General features: G+C 46.1%; 1 protein-coding gene across 1 annotated transcript in view; it reads left to right on the forward strand.

Annotated features, from left to right (window-relative positions):
* The window catches only part of SEMA5B (semaphorin 5B), a 200,455-nt gene extending 190,714 nt beyond the window's left edge, over window positions 1-9,741 (forward strand). The window contains exon 23 of the mRNA XM_086750938.1: window positions 3,353-9,741. Coding sequence (XP_086607064.1) covers window positions 3,353-3,508 — 156 coding nt within the window. The 3' untranslated portion in view covers window positions 3,509-9,741. The remainder of the gene's footprint in view (window positions 1-3,352) is intronic.
* Window positions 9,742-18,692: the final 8,951 nt, after the last annotated feature.

Here is an 18,692-nt window from a genome sequence, read left to right on the forward strand (position 1 = left end):
TTGGCTCAGAGATGGCTGAGGTGAGGAGGTGCTTGTAGGAGTTGGGCTCTGTGTGAGGGTCTGGTCTGTTTTTGTGATCAACTAGTTGTGCAGGGGTGATGATTCTTGGCTTTCCTGCTGGGACTGATAAATACTGGTGGGAACACCTATGGGTGCAGCAGGCTGTTTTCATCCTCACAATAACTCTAGTGAGTTCAAGTTGTCAGGAGGCTCTGACCTTGATGGCATAACCCATACAGCGTTGGGGGAATATCTTCCAAAGAGAAAGTCATTGGCCATCTCTTTACTGTCACAGCAAAGAATTGCAGGATGAGAACAAGGGTAAAAGCTCTGAGTAAAGCAGCACAGGAGCCCGCCCGGAGAGATGTAACTGCACCTCTTCTGCAGTGCATGCATGAGTGTGTATCTGTACATTGCTAAAATACACTGCTGCCTAATTTCCCTGCTTCAAAATACCAACCACTTTCTGGTGCCAAGTAACCTAATAATCTGTTTATTAAAATGAGACAGACAGTAAGTTTGTGTGGGGAAATCTTTAGGCAGTGTACATTGATCATGCTGATTTAGAACTGTACTGCCATCGCAGTGTTTTCGGAGACAAATTCTTTGCAGCTAATTGTATTATAAATTCTGCTAAACCATTTTCATAAGGTGTTTCCCTAAGATATAAGCCCTCCATTGAAAATAAAACCAAAAAGAGCAAAGGAGCAGTTGGGTTTTTTTTTCCCCCTAATTAAATGTGATATGAAAGTAAGACAAGAGAGAGGGGGGGAAAAATGCAAATTGTGTTAATTATATGCTAAGTCTGCTGTAAGGGGCTAGAGTTAAAAACAGTAGGACATGTTGAAACTCATACAGATTTTCCATCTGAAATCCGAAAAAGTAGAGTCCTATGGTCTTTGTCCTCAGATGGTCTTGAGCCATCCCAGGTAAGGGTTTTGATGTCACCAAATTTCAGAGGTGGTAATCCTGGCATGTCATGAATCTTAACCATCTTGAAAAGTGACCCAGATGAGGTGTGGATGGTGGACCACCTTCAAGAGAGCCCAGGGAGTGCGGCAGTGGGAATCAGCCTTTTCCTCCTGCTGTGGTGGACCGTGGCCATGGGGTTACACTGTCGGCAGTAGGTATCCTGGACTAGAGACACTGATAGGAAACAGCAGTCATCAACAGCTGGTATGAACATCTACGGTGTTTGCCAGAGAGCAGTTCCTCAAAATACTCAGTGGTGGTACTTAGCAAAGTGCATTTTTACAGGGGATCTTGATCATTTTTATCAAGCTGTATCAGAAGGCACTGAAGCAGAGAGCAGTTAATAGAATTTCCTGAGGAAGCATAGCAAGCAGTGGAGAACTGAGCTTGGCTTCCTTGTTTCCCAGTCTCCAGCACAAACCAGCAGACTGTATTTTAATATTTCTTAGGGTGACGGGGAAGAAAGCATGACATTTCTCCCTTCCATATTGAAGGGCCCAAGTTCTCATTCCTTGACGGTATTTGTCACTTTGAGCATGTCCATACAAATTCTCTCCCTGGTTCCTACAAGTGACATGCTATGAGCTTGTTTTAGAGAGGCAGGGAGAGATTACAGACCCAAAGGAGGCTGGGCTACCTCCTGTTTTCATGTATGAGGTGTTTCAAGTAGTGCTCGTTTCCCGAAAAGTTATTCAGTAGTTCAGCAGCTGGGATATTTCTTTGCTAGGACACTTTTGCCATAAAGCCTTTCTTCCTAATGTCCTGTATGAAACTGGGAGTTGCAGCTTCCAGGGTAGCTCTAGCTGTGAGCTTGCTATTGGATTAGAAGAAAGCGTTTTCTTTTCTTCCTCCTCCTCTCCCCCTCCCCATGCAGTAAAATTACTTGATTACAAAGAAATTAGGAGATAAATGTACTGCCTGTGGTCTTGACTTGGTGCCTAGGGGTAGCTCTGACCATTCCAGCAGTCACAGCTGGGATGTGGCTAAGGCCTCGCCTTGCAATGGAGCCTCAATGCCTGGAGTTTAGGTGGCTGGAGTTAGATGGGTCAAGTAAAGCTAATGGAGCTGGGTATTTCATGGACTTGAGCATTAGTTAATTAATTTTCATCTTGCCCTGAGCTGGGTCAGGTGTGAGCTGTTTGTCTCAAGAAGGAACTGAGGTGAAGTTGTTCTCCCAGGACCATCAGGTTGTGGCAGAACAACAATTAGGTCCCAGGACTGGTTGCCTTGTTAGACCTCTCCATCTCTCTGCTCCAGACAGGAGAGACACTCATACCCTCTTTAAAGGTGCTGTGCCCCCATCATGGGGGTGCTGTAGCAAACGTGCCTAGTGTTGACTCCCAAATCAAAGGAATAAGTTCCCTGCATGACGAACCTTAAAGGCGCATGTAGGAGTGATAGACCAGAGATACATATAAGAAATTTAAGCCAAGAGCTAGTTGAAAAAACTGTCATAAATGTTCCTCAGCCAAATTCATAGAAATCAGATTGCTATAAAGATAAAGGAGAAAGCTTCATAAAATTATTGCATGCCCCCAAAATGAGATTTTTATCCTTGTGCATAGATAATGGCTGGCATAGTAATGGGCTTTCATTGGGTGGAGGGGGACATCTGCTTGCTGGTGGGAAAAGCAATAGCAATTCTTGCAAAAAGCAAAGAAGGGGAGGAAGAGGGGAGGGAGGAAAACCCCATTTCTATTTTTTTGTGGTAAAAGGGGCATTGTGGTTCTCTCTTTTTTTTTTTTTAATGTTGTTGCCAACAATTGTTACATGGTTGTTAAATATTTTTAAGTCATTTTAGTTTTTCCAAAAGTGACCATGATTTGTTACTTATACTGTAGCTTACAGAAGTGACACACTTAATATCGGGGGGTCCAAACCTGGATATCTACCAATGGAGATGGAGATCAGGTAAATGCACACCTGCTCTTCCAAAGCGAAAAAGCTGCTGTTTGGCAACTGGTTTGAGAGGGAGAGGCAGGCTAGAACATGAGCATTTTGGAAGAGATTAGATTGAGTGCTGCCATTAATCGCCAAGTTTTTGTGTAGGCCCAGCATGGTTTTGTGTGACAGTAATGTTCAGACAACACGCCATCTCCTAGGAGACTCCGAGTCCCTGGAGAAGGCTCTGGGTTCTGGCCCTAGCAGTAGCTGAGCACAGGTCTGTGGAAGGAGACCTGGCAGGAGCTGTGGTCCCCACCAGACTAGGCCCATAGCCAGTACAATGTACCGTCTTACTCTCCCAGCTGGAGGGAAGGCAGCGGTGGCTGCAGCAGAGACCGTGATGGAGAAGGCAAGTGAGAGGGAAGTGTCTGCAGGTAGAAGAGAGTAATTATGTGGCACCAATGCCATGCCTGCCATTTCCTCTTCTCTTTTACAGACACTTAACAAGAACAACTTGATACCAGATGACAGGACCAACTTCTACCCGTTGCAGCAAACCAATGTGTACACGACAACCTATTATCCCAGTACACTGAATAAATATGACTACAGGTCCGAGGCCTCCCCTGGAAGGACCTTTACCAACAGCTGATGATGGACAGATCCTACGGGACTGGATCACTTCCTATATGAATTTTTTTTAAATTGATTTTATGGACCAAATACTGGCCCAGCCTCTAGATGTAAATATTGTACAGTAGGGTCTTTTTTTTTTTTTTTTTCCCTTTGGTTAGTTGTATTTCTTGTAAACAGCACATCTCCTTACAAGGACAAAAATCCATATGGACCATTCTGCAGAGCTTTTGTGGATATTTGGCTGGAGATGGCTCTTACTACTGCAACTGTTTGTGGCTGGAAGATCAACATTGCTGTCCAAGGCCGACGTTGTCAACGAGGTGGCTGTATGCTGGGCTCGGTGGCCACCATGCAGCAGCACGCGACGCACGGGTGCACTCTAAGCAAGGCAAGAGGTGGCCTCCTGGGGCAAGGGTGTCTGGTGAGGAGCAGCTTTCCTGAGACAGGGTAGCAGTGGTGCACTGGGTGACAAGCAGCTCATGAGGCGGGCTGAGCAGGACTCCATCGTGCCAACAAGAACATTTTATTTTTCTTTTCCTTTTTTATTTTTAATTTTTTTATGTTTCTGAGAAAAAAAAAAAGTTACTTTCCAGGGCAGTGTTCCCTGTATCTTCTATAGAATCTTTTCATATTACAGGAAATACTCTCCACAGCCTTCTTTGGTAATACGCAGCTCAGCTGATGAGAAACAACACACAAACAAAGTGCATTACCCAAAGAAGCTTTCCAGAATGTTTCCAGTCTTAATTAAAAGAAAATTATACAGGCAGTGAGACACTGAGCAAAGTAAATGTTGGAATAACATCGGAGACATGAACTTGGAGTGCCTAACAAACAAAGATGTTTATTTCACTGGAAAAAAAAAGATGTAATGATTGCTGCACAAGAGCCATGGGCTTTTTTTCCTTCCTTTCTTGTTTTTTTTTTTTGTTTGTTTCTGAGACAGTGTTAACTCTTTTTATTCTAGCTTTGATCCTGATTGCATCTGCCGGGAAAGGCAACTTTAGAGGCCGTGCTCTTCTTGTGGGAAATCACCATGCTTTGGGCTAATTTTTCCTCCTTTTTTTATTGTTGGTTTTTCGTTCATTTACTATCAAAAAGTGAATAATTCTGACTTTGCAGGGGGAGGGTATTTTTGTAAGGAATGTTTCCATAGTCTGACATGACCCAGAAAGTCTGCTGCACATTCTTATAGCGTCTTCCAGTCAGTACTCTATGAAATAGCAACACAGCTGAGTAATGTGCATTGTTTGCCAGTGTTTCTTGAATTTTTCTGAACAAAAACAACCCAACAAATGCTGCTGCAGCTATTGAAATAAATTGGGGCGGTAACATTATTAAATAGTATATCCGACCTTGAAATGTAATTTTGTGTATGTGTGTGACTGTGTCTGTAAGAACTGTGTTAGTTTGATGCAGAAGCCATGTTGTCTACAACCAGATGTTTGTCTGACATAATTGTTTGGCAAAAGGGAAACTTATTGCTGGTGCTTAATGTACAATTACATCCAATGTGTTAGCAACGTGAACAAGTTCACCGCTGTTATCATTCAGTGTTTCTAAATATTTATAATGAACTCCTGATGCTAAGGATTTTAGAGTGTCGCAATACTGAGCATGAGATAAAAGTACACCCCGAAACATGCATGAGCTCCGTGTGGTCCCGAGCTTGGCTTTGTCGTCTGCATCTGACTCGAGTGATTGCCGTGCCTGTGCTTGGCCGTTGGCTCGGCCGTGTTCCCAGCAGTCCTGTTTGTCTTTGCTTTATTTCAGATTTCGCTGTAAGCTGACACTGGTCGTTTCTCAGTGCTGTTCCTTTGCAGTCGCTTGTTTGGAAGCCTGGCTTGGGCTGTGTGCTCAGCTCTTTCATGTAGGCAGCCGGTAGGAAATGAAGAAAGACTGTGTTGCTCGTGACAGGTATATTGCTTTTCCTGTGAGGAAAAGCCAACATGGCTCTGTAAGCCTGTGTTACAGTGGTTTGACCAGAAGGCAAGAATAAAGTAGCCTCCCATTTTTTAATTACTTTCTTTGACTTCAGTTTGCAGTGATTGAAGGCTGTAGGGATATTTGTAATAAAGTGGAGTCGTTAGCACTGCCATGAGGATGCCTTAGGACGTCATTTCCAGCTGCTGTTTTTCTAATTTAGTAGCTCATCCTGCTTCTGCTCTGGTCTCACTGAGTGAAACAGAGGGGAGAGAGGAAGAGAGAGAGAGAGGTGCCCTTAAGTAGATGTACTTGCATTTGAAGCAGCGGGGTCAGAAGCTGATGCAGACCTCAAAGCTCTGTCTGAAGCAACCTGCTGCAGCCCTCCAGGCAGGCATAGCAGCTTGGCACTGTGACTCCGCCTGGCAGCGTGGCCGAGGCGAGAGCGGCAGGAGTGAAGCAGGATTGCCAGGGACGCAGGAGGAAGCTGGTAGCAGGTACCAGCATCTACAGGAGCGCCCTTCCCAGGCCCCTAAACCCCGTTTGAGGAGTGATGCCTCGTGCTGTAGTGAGTACACCCCATCTTACTGCATTTCCACATTCTCTACAGCAACACTGAAAATCCTCACTTGAAGTAGCTCTAACAAGTATATAGCCCAGGGGTTGAAAATTATTATATTAGACTATCAGGATGGGATTTCCCAGCTTTAATTTACGTGATTCAGAAGAAAACATTGGCTCCCGAGATCACTCAAGCCATGGTAAAATTAAAGCCCCATGGTAAGATTAACTTCCCCTTCAGAAGATTCCCTGTATCAACACATCCTGCAATTACCATGCATGTGGTGGGCTTGCAGCTGGAGTTTGTGGGAGGATGCAAGTGAATCAAACCTTGCAATTATTTTAATTTTCTATTTTTCCTTTCTTTTTCTTTTTTTCCCCTCCTTAAACATTTTTCCATTTTTGGCCTCAGAGAATAAAACAATGTAAACCGATTTCCCCACCCCACCCCCACCCCCCCCAAAGTGCCACATAACAGCTGAAATTATTTAAATGCTCAGCTCACCAAGACTGGTCATTACTGCCATTGCGCTCAGGAGGTGGATGTTTTGTAGGCTATTGGAGGGCAAGTGCTTGGAGAGCGGTGCATGTGGTTATAGTTTCATCAAGACATTCCTTCTTAGCCATCCAAATGGATTCAGCCCTTTTTCATATAATTGGCAATCACAGCAAGGGTCTGTAGACTCCATTCAAGCAGAAAGTAGAATCCAGGAGAGAGCGAAAGGAAGAAATCAGAATGCTTATTACTCAATTAATGTTTGCAAGAGGGTGCAGTTCTTTAAGGACAGTGTTAATGCGGCGTGAGGCTTGCATTTTTTATGAGCTCTCTAATGCGTGGTAAGTTAATGACACCATGTACGGTGATATTCTTGCAATCCAGGTAATTCAGCAGCTTGATCATCAAGTCTGTAATACCTGTAGCAGCTTGAATTGCTCCTGCAGCAGGATGTTAAACTTCCTAAGTTTCCTATTCCTCAGGCCATCTTAGAGGACGCTGGAAATGCGTGCAGTTTGGGAGCATTGCTTTCCAAACGATGCCTCTTGCTGTGTATTTTTTTTTTCTTTCACTTCTAAGACAGAGAAGGGGAGCCCTGGACAGTTCCTATGTTGGTCTAGAGACACTGGCTCTCTGCAAACCCTTTGGATAGATTCAGGTATCCAGGATGTACAATATGATGGAGATCTTACAGCCAAGTATGTAGCGGAAGCATCTTTAGTGAGGCCGTTCTTTCATTTTCCGTGGAAGCGGCTGCCTTTCTCCCTCTAGAAGGGGCGAGTGTTACAGCCTTACCCAGGCTCTGTGGTGCCATTGCTGTTGGGCTTTGCTTGATTGGCTGTGACCCACCAGAAATAACTCGTGCAGCTCACTAATGGCCAAACCACTTGAGGATCAAACCACAGCCTAAGAGGTGCTGTTGCTCTAAAGGTGCACGTGAATGTTCAGCATGTGAGCCGGGGCTGCTCTAAATACATGAACTGTACAGATACCATAGGAGAACGTGTATTGTCTTACCACCTCTGTTCCTAATGCCTTACGTTCAGAAAATGAGATGGTTGGTTTGAAATCAGCAGAGAGTGGGAATGGAGTCCGTGTCTGATGCAGACAATTTGATGCCTCCAGTGTTAATCTGATGTTAAGCCCACCTGGAGAGGAAATTGCTGTCCACTGAGACTGATTTATTCTTCGTACCAAATGTAGTGGGGGGAGAGTTATATATATATAAAAATATATATATATATAAAAATGTAAATGTAAAGTTTGTGTAACAGCTTACTCTTTTTTTTTTTTTGTAATAGCGTATACATCTATCAGTGGATAGATACAGTATATATTTATAATATATACACACACAATATATATATTTAGAAAAATGCCTGCAGAAGAAACTTAGAATAAGAAAGGCAGTGCTGGTATTCAAATTCCACAGGGACAAAGTGAAGAAAAAAACCTGTACAAATCTAGTATCCTTTCCATTAGGTTTAAAGAAAACCACTTTTGAAATAAATGAAATATAATTTTTTAATTGAAAAGAAAATTGATTTTTCTAGTTAGAAATGCTGATTCTCCCCTAAGTCATTCTGGTTAAGAATGATTAAGAATAAGATTCTTGTTCTTGCTTATATTTTCTGAATAAACCTCCCAAATCTCTTATGTGTATCACTCAATTGTTTTTGTAATTACAAGTAGGGAGTAATTGTGCAAAGAAAATTAAAATAGCAAGTAGGAGTAGCAAATATTGTACCATTAGGGGAAAAGACATCTATTAGAATGTGAAAAATGTCATCTTCCATGTTAAAGAAGTTAGCAACTGCTTTCTGAGTTATTAATCAGCATTATAACTATTGCCTTATAGTCACACTAAGGAGGTTTTAGAACAAAATTTAGGAAAGAGGAACCCTGCAAACCCAAGGCTTTTGGTTTTCAGAAGTGTCCAAAAAAAAGCCACCAGGCTGTGGAAGTCAGGCACCTGGTGCCCTGGGTGTCTCTGGAGCTTCCAGCATCAGTGGCCAAGGCTCTGCGTCTGTTCCTTGCCCTGTCACTCCCGCGAGCCAGCCCGTATGCACGGCAGGGCCGAGCGCCCCTTGGAGCTGCCTGGTGTAACAGAAATACCCAGTAAATGGAGTTTGAAGGATTTATTTTTTTCCAGCAGTTCACTTTAATGCCCTGGTGACCAAGGCCCAGACTTAAAAAGGTGAAACATCCCCTTCAGCTTGTTAGGAGGAAACTTCAGGTGGCTTCAAGAGCAGATTTGGGATAGGTGAGCAAATCCACAAATTTTGATGCTGTCTGATTGCCAAAGCCTTTAAAACTGGACAGAAACCCATCTGGAACTGGGTCCTTGTGGGGCTTATCCAGTCTCAGCCGTTCTGCCTGGAAATTCCTCCCTTGGGCCCTTTGGGAAATTCTGGTGTCTGCATTAGTCCTGGCTGGAGGAGCAACACCAGCAACCCGCTATTTAGATAGCCACAAATATGGGTGCTCGGCAGCATTCAGCACAAGTTTGGATCTTGAACTTCATTATTTTCCATTCTGCCTCCAGCCTCAGCTGCACATTCACCCTGCTATTTGAGAGGGTTCAGTGCTGCAAGAGCAGCATTTGTCTTGCTGCAAGTCCCAGCCGTGATTTGGTTTTAAACAAATCTGATGGTGAAAAGCGTTAACACTGCGCTCTAGTTCCGAAAGCTCAGTGAGCGGGGTGCTGTTAATTCGTGTGCCACGGACTCAAGAGGAGTCCGGTGTGGATGGACCACTAATAACTGAAGCAAAAATGTTTTTAGTATCAAAATGTCAAACAATGTAAAAGCCAGCCTGCTGCATGGTGGTGTGGTTTCCATCCGCACACAAACTCCTTAGATGTTTCCAAACCTGTGCATACGTAAAAGTGATGCAGCTAATTAGGAGCATTCCCACAGAGGAGGGTTTAGGGAGGATGAACAGTGTGTGAGATGGAAATGATGGGATTTAGCTTGTAATTGAGGTGGGAGAGTGACAGATGCAATACTGGATCTTGGATACATGGGAAATTATTATGCGAACACAGAATGCTTGCCCAAAACAGCAAAACCTGGAGAGTATTATTGGACTCTGTTGTGAAGGCACATCACCCTTCCTATGCAATCGAACTTGATGGTACTTTAGTATAAAGGTGACCTAGACTGTAATCACTGCCTTTAGACACTGTGAATTTTTTTTGGGTACTCTGTATTTTTATATATTGTACAATGTAAAGAATAATTCAGAAATAAAACAGACCAACCTGGCAAGCCTGTGAGTTGTTACCCCTCTGTGGCTGATGCATGGCGGGGCCAGGGCTCGCGAGCAGCGCTGGCAGGACGGGTCCAAGGGAAGGTGGAGGTGCTTCCTCCTGGTGTTGGTGGCCAAGGACAAGGCAAAATTCCCTCAGCCGCTTGTGTGGGGATGGGGAATTGTAGCATCCATCCCTCCTGCCTGTCTGCGCTCCGGCTGCGTCCTGAGGCCCCAGTTTGAATTAGGTTTGTCATGCATTGTAGACTGTGTGAACAGAATCGTGTCACTGAGTGTAACGCCAAAGTCTGTCGCTGCAACTGAGCTTCCCTCCCACACAAACCTGAATCCCGGAACACGGTTCCACACCAAACTTGGGGTGCACTTGAAAAATGGTCTTTCTGAGTAAAGTGCCCAGTAAGGTAAGATGAAATCTATCTGAAAGTCAAGGTGCCAAATCCAGGTCCAGTTCTGCAGTACACATCTCCCCTCTGCTCCCCAGCTCTCCGCTGAGTCTCCAAGGACACAACTGCTCACCGTGCCAAAGAGACTGGCTGCAGTGAGCAAAAGAATGTGCTTGTCTTCTGCAGAGCCTTTCAGGTTACGTGCTCAGTGCCAGGGCAATCCTACTGCTGTTCCTTCTCAAGCCTTACATATTGATGTGAAAAGTTATAAAAAGCTGAGGGACACGTTTTGGTTGAAGAATGATCGTAGGGTCGTATTGAAGAACGTTACAGCTCTTGTTGCATTTATTAATCAAAGTAAAGACCATGAAAAGTGACAGAGTCAGGAACATTTTAGTTTATGTTCCGATACAGCTCAAGACTTATATTGAAGTTTCATACAGAAAATTACACCATAATGTCGTAAAAAATAGATTGGATTACTAATAACCTGAAACGTGCTACACCTGCATACATAATACTTTAATCCTACTAAATCATAAGCTATCATTTGGGTGTTTTCAAACTCTCAAGTGTGCATACAGGAATTTCTTTTCAATGCAGACCATTAAAAAGTAATTGAGAGGCACAAGATCAGTAAAAACAAACTTGCTGTGAATAAGATGGATTTTTTTTCCCCAGTTAGTTTGCACTATAACATGGGGAGGCCATTTCTGAATGGTTTTGTTTTGCATCAAGACACCTCTGCATGCAATTAGACCCAAGTATCACGTTGGAACTTATTTCCAATTTCCTTTAAACCTGTCTACCGCAACATTTTTTTCTAGTTGCTAATTCGACTCATTAACAGAACAATTTCACTCGTAGCCCCAGTGCATTTTGTTCTCTCGCCTTCACTACGCGTCCCAACTGTACCCTTTTTCCTCTTTAATCCTTAACCGTGTGTAGTAAACAGCAAAAACTTGGTTACCTTGCAGGTTCCCCGTTGGCTTTTTATCACGCCAAAGCCTTTGGGCCGTGCTGCTGAGCAGCACCCACCGCCCATGGGGTTTGCTGGGGGGCACCCACGGCAGCGGGGGGAAACGTGGGGCCCTGGGCCAGGGTGCGGAGCTGTCTGCAGGGGCCGCAGCACCACGGGCCCCCCACTCCAACCTGTCCTCAGCAGCACTTGCGGGGAGTGAGTATAAAAAACTGGAGGAAAAGAAAAAAAGCAGATGGAGCCCTGCGATTCGTTTCTGTGTGTTTCCTCCCAGCTCCCTGCAGTAAATGCTTCAGGGATGCCCTGAGCCAGATTCTGCAGTGATGAACCTGTCCTAGCCCTGTCCTGCTGTATGAAGCCCTTTCACACATGTTCTCCTCTCCATCAAGGGCTGGAAATGTCCATGGCTGGTGTGGCACTTGTGTGGGCAATGGCATGGCCAACAATCGGCGATAGGGAGGAAAGGAGGGGCAGGGAATTGCAGCCCAGCCCAGTTAATGTCAGTGCTCGTAAAAACGCTGGAGCAGGAGCTGTAACCACCACTGAGCCGCTCAGCAGCTGCGTGTTGGCACCAGGGCGTTCTCAAGAGCAAGTCGTGTCAGATCACGCTAAGTTCCTCCTCTGAACAGGCACCACGTCCTGCAGGTAGTGCAGAAATAAGAAATATCCTGCAGCCTGATTTTTTTTTAGGAAGGTTTTCGAGTCTTGTGTATGATCCTAATGCTGCCAGGAACTGCAACCCAGAACCCAGCACAGAGCAAGCTCCTCCTCAAAAATGTACAAGAGTCAACACTTTCTCGTGCAACAGCATCGCTTCTCATGACATCATCTCATGTGTTTTATTTGGTTGTGTTTAGGTGTCCCGTCCCGTCCACGCCCCACGCCCCCCCCCCCCCCCAAGGGTACAGCTGAGAGACCACACACTCTCAAACACACAGCTCAATTACCAAAAGCTTCGGGATTCATTAAAAATACTGTTTTGCTAACAGTTGAAATGCATTTTGACATGGTTTGTTCTGCTCATTCATAAAAGGCCACTCATGGTGTTGTCATTGCACTTTTTGTTTAAAAAGCTGAGTTTTAAATTAATTGAGAAGGTGGCAGATTTCAGCACTGACTCTGTTTCCAAGAGACGACCGAAAAAAAAAAAAAACCACCCAGCTCCAGTACACCACCCTCCAGCATGTGAGGTAAGGACAGACAATAAATTCCTGACATTGTCAGGAGCGGTGAGAATCAGGCCATGCAGGTGAGACATCAGCCGATGTGCCCGGACATCTCACACACATACAACTCGTCTTTGGTCAGATTTCAGCCCTTCAATCTGTTTATAATTTCCCCCTAAACAAACCGTTTTGCTCTGAAGAAAGGACTGAATCAGGTGAAGGTAATTTTGTTGAGATTAAAAACATGAAGCTGGCTCTCAGCAGCAGGGTAGACGCTCGCCTTTTACTGCTTTGCTGTGATGTGCTCATAGAGCAGGGTTTGTTTTGTGAGTTTTATCACTCCTTTTTTTTGTTTTGTTTTGTTTTTAATAACTGACGCTACATTGACCATCTCATGACAGCAACACAGGCAGGTATAAGATTAGCTTGCACTCATTTTCAAACCATAAAGATGACAAGGAAATGTTGATGTGCCACACTCAGACGCTGCCCGCGTCCACTCCTTGCTGCCACGCTGTGGGTCTGTACAGACGATAGAATCCTCGGATCCTTGCACCAGCTGAAGCAGATCTGGCACCCAGCAAACACTTCCAGCTCCTTCTGCCTGTGGAGCTGTGCTGCAATGCTGTCATGCTTCAAAATAAGTTTTCCGGAAATTTTCAAGGTTGAACTTCACAGTTTATGACCCAGCAATTACCTGCAAGCAAAAAAGCAGTTCGTGGTTTTCCATCAGTCTGGAAACAGTGAGGTGTCTCCCAGACCCAGGGTGAGCATCGACCACAGTGACCAACAACAAACTGTCGAGGTTCGATCCATCCAACCTTGCTGTATTCTTTCATTTTTAAACCTCCCATAGTCATTTCCTTGCTGTCGTGGAAATAATGGAGCCGGCAATGGATTGCTCCCCTCTCAAGCACAGGGTAATGAACAGCCATCAGAAACTTTTGATATTTCCATGATGTGAAGCATCAATGGCCACGGAGAAAACTGTCCCCATTTTTGCAGTACTTAGTTAATTTACTGTCACGAGCAAGCGATCTCTACAAGAGAGCAGGCATAATGCTGATACACTTTTATTACCCTGGCAGGAGCCACATTATTGTCTTCTGTTTTCACATTTCTTAGCAACAACATTTTTTTGTTCATAGGTTCCTTCATAGGAGCTCAGTTGATATTATTTTTATGTTGTACCCAATTTACATGGTGACTTTACATCAGCCTGTCCACAAGCGAGAGCCCTCCTTTCTGCCTGAAAGCCTCCTGGCAATTACTGCTGTCTGCTGCTGATCCATCGCTTCTCTGCGACAAACCTCGCTGCCTGCCGGGGCCGCCCATCCCAGGGAGCAGCTCGGTCCCTGGCCGTCCCCACCATGCCGGGTGCTATCCATGGAGCTAATGGATGCAGGCTCCTGCTCCCAGCATCACTCCTGTGAACCAGCACAGATCCACAGTCCTGCCCCAGTCAAAATAAAATCACCCTTGAGTGACACATTGGTGTACGAGCTGTGATGCTCTAGCATAGGCTGAGCTACTCTGAAACTCTCCAAAAAAAAAAAAAATGTCTTTTCTGCATGTCAGCGACAGTTGCATTCATTTCTGTTTGAGGCTGTGCTGGTTTAGCTCACACTTCTGCTGCTCATGTGCTCACCACAAACCCTTCAGAGCTGCCCGCTGGAGATGCCCTTTTAGCACCAAAACTCAACTGCAAAGCTACGTCCACAGTCCCGACCCCCCCGGCCCTGCACTCGAAGGCAGCTTTAGGAGACCCTCGGGCAGAGGCTGAGGTTCAGGATGCAGTAGGGTCCGTTTGTTGGCTGCCAGCATTTCCTCTGCCCGCGCTCACCTGAGCCCCCCACACTGGAGTCCCACAGAGGCGGTGTGTCCCATGTACTGTCCATGGGAAGCTTGCATCTCGAAGAGTTAAGGTGGGTTTTGTAACCCTTAGCCAAGGATGACTTCACTGGGCCTGCACCAGGAGAGGAGAGCATGCTGCTCCTGGCAGCTTGCATGAGGAGTCCTGGCATGGTGCATGCTCTGGGGCTTCCTCTCTGCCTGCTCCAGCCTAAGTTGTAGAGAGGAAAGAAAAAAAAACACACAACACACCCAACAAAAACAACAACAACAAAAAAAAACCCAAACCAAAACACAGAAAAAAAAAAAAAAAAACCCAAAAAACCAACAGAAAAACAAAACAAAAAAAAACCCACAAAACCCTGGTTGCAAGTTTGTGTTCATATGGCAGTGCATGCTCTTCCCCAGCATCAGTGTCCCCCAGCACCGGGCTGCAGCCCGGAGATGCCAGAACACCCATAGCTGGCATCTAGCAGTGGCCCCGATTTTCTCCCCAGACTCTGCTGCTCCAGTGGCCAATAGACGCGGGGTATTTGTGAGCAGCTCCACCACATCTGGGCATATCTGGACAGGACACCAGCACCCCGTCCCACTGCTGCCGCAGGGCTCGTTTGCTCACGTACAACTCCAGCGTGGCTGGAGAGGAAGCCAGCAGCAAGCACCCAGCACGGATGGTGGATCGGGAAAGAGAGAATAAACGTCATTCGTATGCCAGGGAGATAGCGGAGTTCAACAGCAGCAAAGGTGCAATAGAAACCAGGTTAAAAAAAAAAAAAAAAAAAAAAAATATCTCTTTGAGAAAGGATGAGCACAGAAGGTTCACCAACGCACAAAACTACAGCAGGGATCTGAGATGGACCAGAGATCTGCGATGGGGGATGGACCGGCTCTCATCCCCCCAAGGACGGAGATTTCCGTAACACTGCAAAGATAAATACGACCGGGAACCGTATCATCAGAGGAGCCGCAAGCTCCCATATATAGCCTGGAAAGAGGCTGTTGCTAAGAATAGTGGGGCCCAGATATTCCACGCTACGAGAGCTGACAGATTTCTTCCCAGCACTAATAGGATGTCAGGCTATTTTAAAGTTGCCCTGCTAAGTAGTCAGGGTGTTATGGAAGAGCTGGTCCTAGAAAATAAACATGGATCAAGAGATCCTGGGTTGGGCTGGTTTCAATTAAACGCAGAATAAACACAAGGAAGGTTATTACCAAGGGTCTCCTTTCCAAAACCCAACTGGAGATATTAACAGCGGGAACCAGCAAAATCAACTGGCTTGCAACATCCCCAGTGGTGAGCCCGGATGAGGCAGAGTGGGAAACAGTCGGGACGGCGTTGGGGGCAGCGGGGGCTGCTGCTGTCATCTGCGCCTTCCCCTCCCTCGGCCTCCTGCTTGGGGGGCCCCTCTGCCCTAGGCCACCCCCAGTGTCCCTCCGTCTGCAGGGACCCTCCATCCAACAGCAGTGCCAGACCCCCACCCGAAAACCCCCCTGAAAGCAACGGAAATCTTTCTCTTGGCTGCTTTGGACTTTGGACCTTCATTTAGACTAAGCAACCCCCATGTTGTAGCAGTATCTGCAGTGTTTTTCAGCGATATTAGAGCAGAAATAAACTATTCCCTTGCTTTTTTAAAAATTTAAATTAATAAAGAGTGATGACAGCACATCTGAGTAACCTCTTTAATGTGCAACAACCAGTACGTAAAGTAACACGCACTTCATGGCCAGATTCCAGTTCTAAAAAGAAATGACACGGTAGATGTGTTATGTTGACAAGTATATAGTGGTTTCAACATTATTTTCTTAAAAATAAAAATACATCACATCAGATTATTGCATACAAAAAGTAGAATTTGCCTTAAAATAAAATTCTATTAAATAATTTAAAAAATTACAAAAGTAAAATGCATACAAACTCCAGTAAAATTGAACAGTCCTACAGGTCGAGGATAGTTTGCAAATATGCTCTCCCACACGTAAAACCCTCTCCTTCCTCCCTATGTTCATGCAGTTCAAAAACCCCAACTGTTTGGTGCGTCACCGTAATTAAAAGTTGGTTTTTTCCACCTTATCAAGTACTTCTTTCTAAAATGCACAGTGGAAGACACTAAACGTGGTAGGGGGAAAAGGGATTTTAATCTAGCAAATATCAGAGGCAGAGAAAACAGATGTCTCTGGAAAATACATCATTCTCCTGGGGGAGCAGCCGTGGGTGGCCGTTCGTTCCGCGGCTCTGCCGGGCCCGCTCAGCCCAGGGGATGGCTGGGAGCAGAAGGGCTGGGGCAGGCAGGGGCCGGGGCCAGGGACCCAACTCTGTTTCACATTGTGGCTTTGATCGCACATCCAGAGAGCTGGATCCAGCCCGGGGCACCGCACGCCTCGACTGCCCCAGGAAAACCGGCTCGCTCAGCATCCCTTCCCTACACAACTGTTTCCCACCAGTTTGCCAGTGCAACCTGTCCTGCCAGAGGGGTTTTCTATCCGTGCAGCACGTACCCCCTGTGCCTCACAGATTACGCTGGCCAGGCAGAGAAATCCAGGGTCCGCACTCACCCCAGAAGTCTCAGGGCTGAGGACACCCAGCCCATTAAACAGCGCATTTCTCAGGCCCAGCTCCAGTCTTTGTCCCTCACAGGATCCCACAGCACTTCCCAGCCCCAACCGCGGTGTATCCCTGCCTGGGGAGGGACTTGGGGCATCCCCCTCCTCCTTTATAGGGGGATCCTACAAACCATGCCCGGCCAATATTTTCCTCATGTAGCAATTGAGTGCAACAAGTCTATCCAGGTGTAACAAGCAGAGAAATCGCGTGGGGGACACCAGTGGGGTGAGAGACTGGGGAAGCAAAAGCTGCTATTGCAGAGAGCCAGTCCCACCTGCCTTCTCGAAACCCAGCGCCTCTATGCCACGTGCCACAGCTGTTCCTGCAGCACAAACCGTGTCACAAACATAAAACAAAGGTCAGCACCTCACCCTTGAGGAAGTAAAAAAGGATACTGCTAAAACTGGGCTGCAGAAGAGATCCCTCCTGCGCAAATAACCCAGGCACCCACCAGCATCGCACCGTCTGGGCATCCAGGCTGCTGCGCTTCCCTTCTCTCCCTCTGCCCCATTGCTGCCTGCCCTGCCCGCAGGGCTGCTGGGGGTTGAGCCGGGGCAGGAGGAGCAGGGCCACACCCCAGATGGGCACCAATTGCTCCAAACACATTGCGATCCCAAGTAAAAGGCAGGAGCCAGCACATCTGTGCAAATATTTGCTTTTGCTTGTCAAATCTTTGGAGAGAGTTACATTTCTTCCTCTATTTATTAGTTTCATCTGTCTTGAAACATGAACTGCAGAAATTATAAGCAGATTGAGAGCATCTTCTGACTTGACTGGCTCTGCCGCCTCCCCTGTGGCCATTCTCCGCCATCTGAGATGACGCTCCCGGGGGAAGCGAGGCCGGCAGCCCTGCGCCACCAACAACCCACCTGGCAGCAGTACCGGCTGCAGGGAGATGAGCGAAGCTGTGCTGGGAGTTACGCTTGTCACACACAAAGGAGTAAGCCTGGAGGCTGTCTCTCCATCAGGAGGGAGGCAGCAACCGCCATGAGGTTGGAAGCTGAAGTTGTTCTTGTTCATTTTGGCAGGGTCAGCGCTCAGCCTCATGCGACGGTGCATCCGCGAGCACTGCTGTGTCCCCGCTCCCCTTCCCTTGCACTTTAACACCACCGAGAACAGCGGCACCAACACCAAATACCAAATCAGTCCCAAATACTAACGTATGCCTTCATACCAGTGTAGCAGTTGTCTTCCCAAATTATTAGTGATCCAGACTTAATCTAAAACAAAAACCCCCAAAACTTCTGAAACCTAAAACCACCTTTGACATAGATAGGTATTAATATTTGCAAGTGACCCAACAGAATAAATGAAGATGAAAAATTAAACCCCTGTTGTCCTAGCCTTACAGGACAGTTATATCCACTGTGCAAACTGCACGGTTCCCGTTCATATTTCAGTCAATCCTCACAACTCCACAGCACTTCCCTTTCTAGCCAATGTATGCATATCAGTCAACTCAGCTTGCTTATATGACAGTGTAAGGCAGTCACTCGCTAAGTTTACTGTAGAATAAGCCAGGCATTAACGTCTCTGTCACCACAAAACTTCAAATCTTACACAGATTTGATAAACTCAACGCAGAGTTGAAACGCCTCCTGGAAAGCCCCCTCCCCTAACTCAGTCCTGGCGCTCCCCAGAGTTACCAGTGTAAAGACTGACGCAGCCTGGGGTTTTCCAGCTCCCCCCAGGATTGAAGACATCCCACTCCCATCCATTTTGGCGCGGTCAGATGGTTGGGAATAACTCATGATGCTTGAACCTGAATACGTAGCATGCATGGTACCTGTCAGCGTGGCCTCTCTAGGTGTGGCAGCTAAAATTATAAGTTTCATGCAAATTATAGTCTGCTCGTAACATACATGCAAAATCCTTTGGGTCTACGCTGTCTTCCAGCTTGCATGGTTTTCTAATAAAACTACTTTAATGCATATTAAGTACATGGTTGGCCAACCCATCCCTTTCAACT

This window comes from Chlamydotis macqueenii, chromosome 6 (assembly GCF_036417535.1).
Source record: "Chlamydotis macqueenii isolate bChlMac1 chromosome 6, bChlMac1.mat, whole genome shotgun sequence".
NCBI classification, from domain to species: domain Eukaryota; kingdom Metazoa; phylum Chordata; class Aves; order Otidiformes; family Otididae; genus Chlamydotis; species Chlamydotis macqueenii.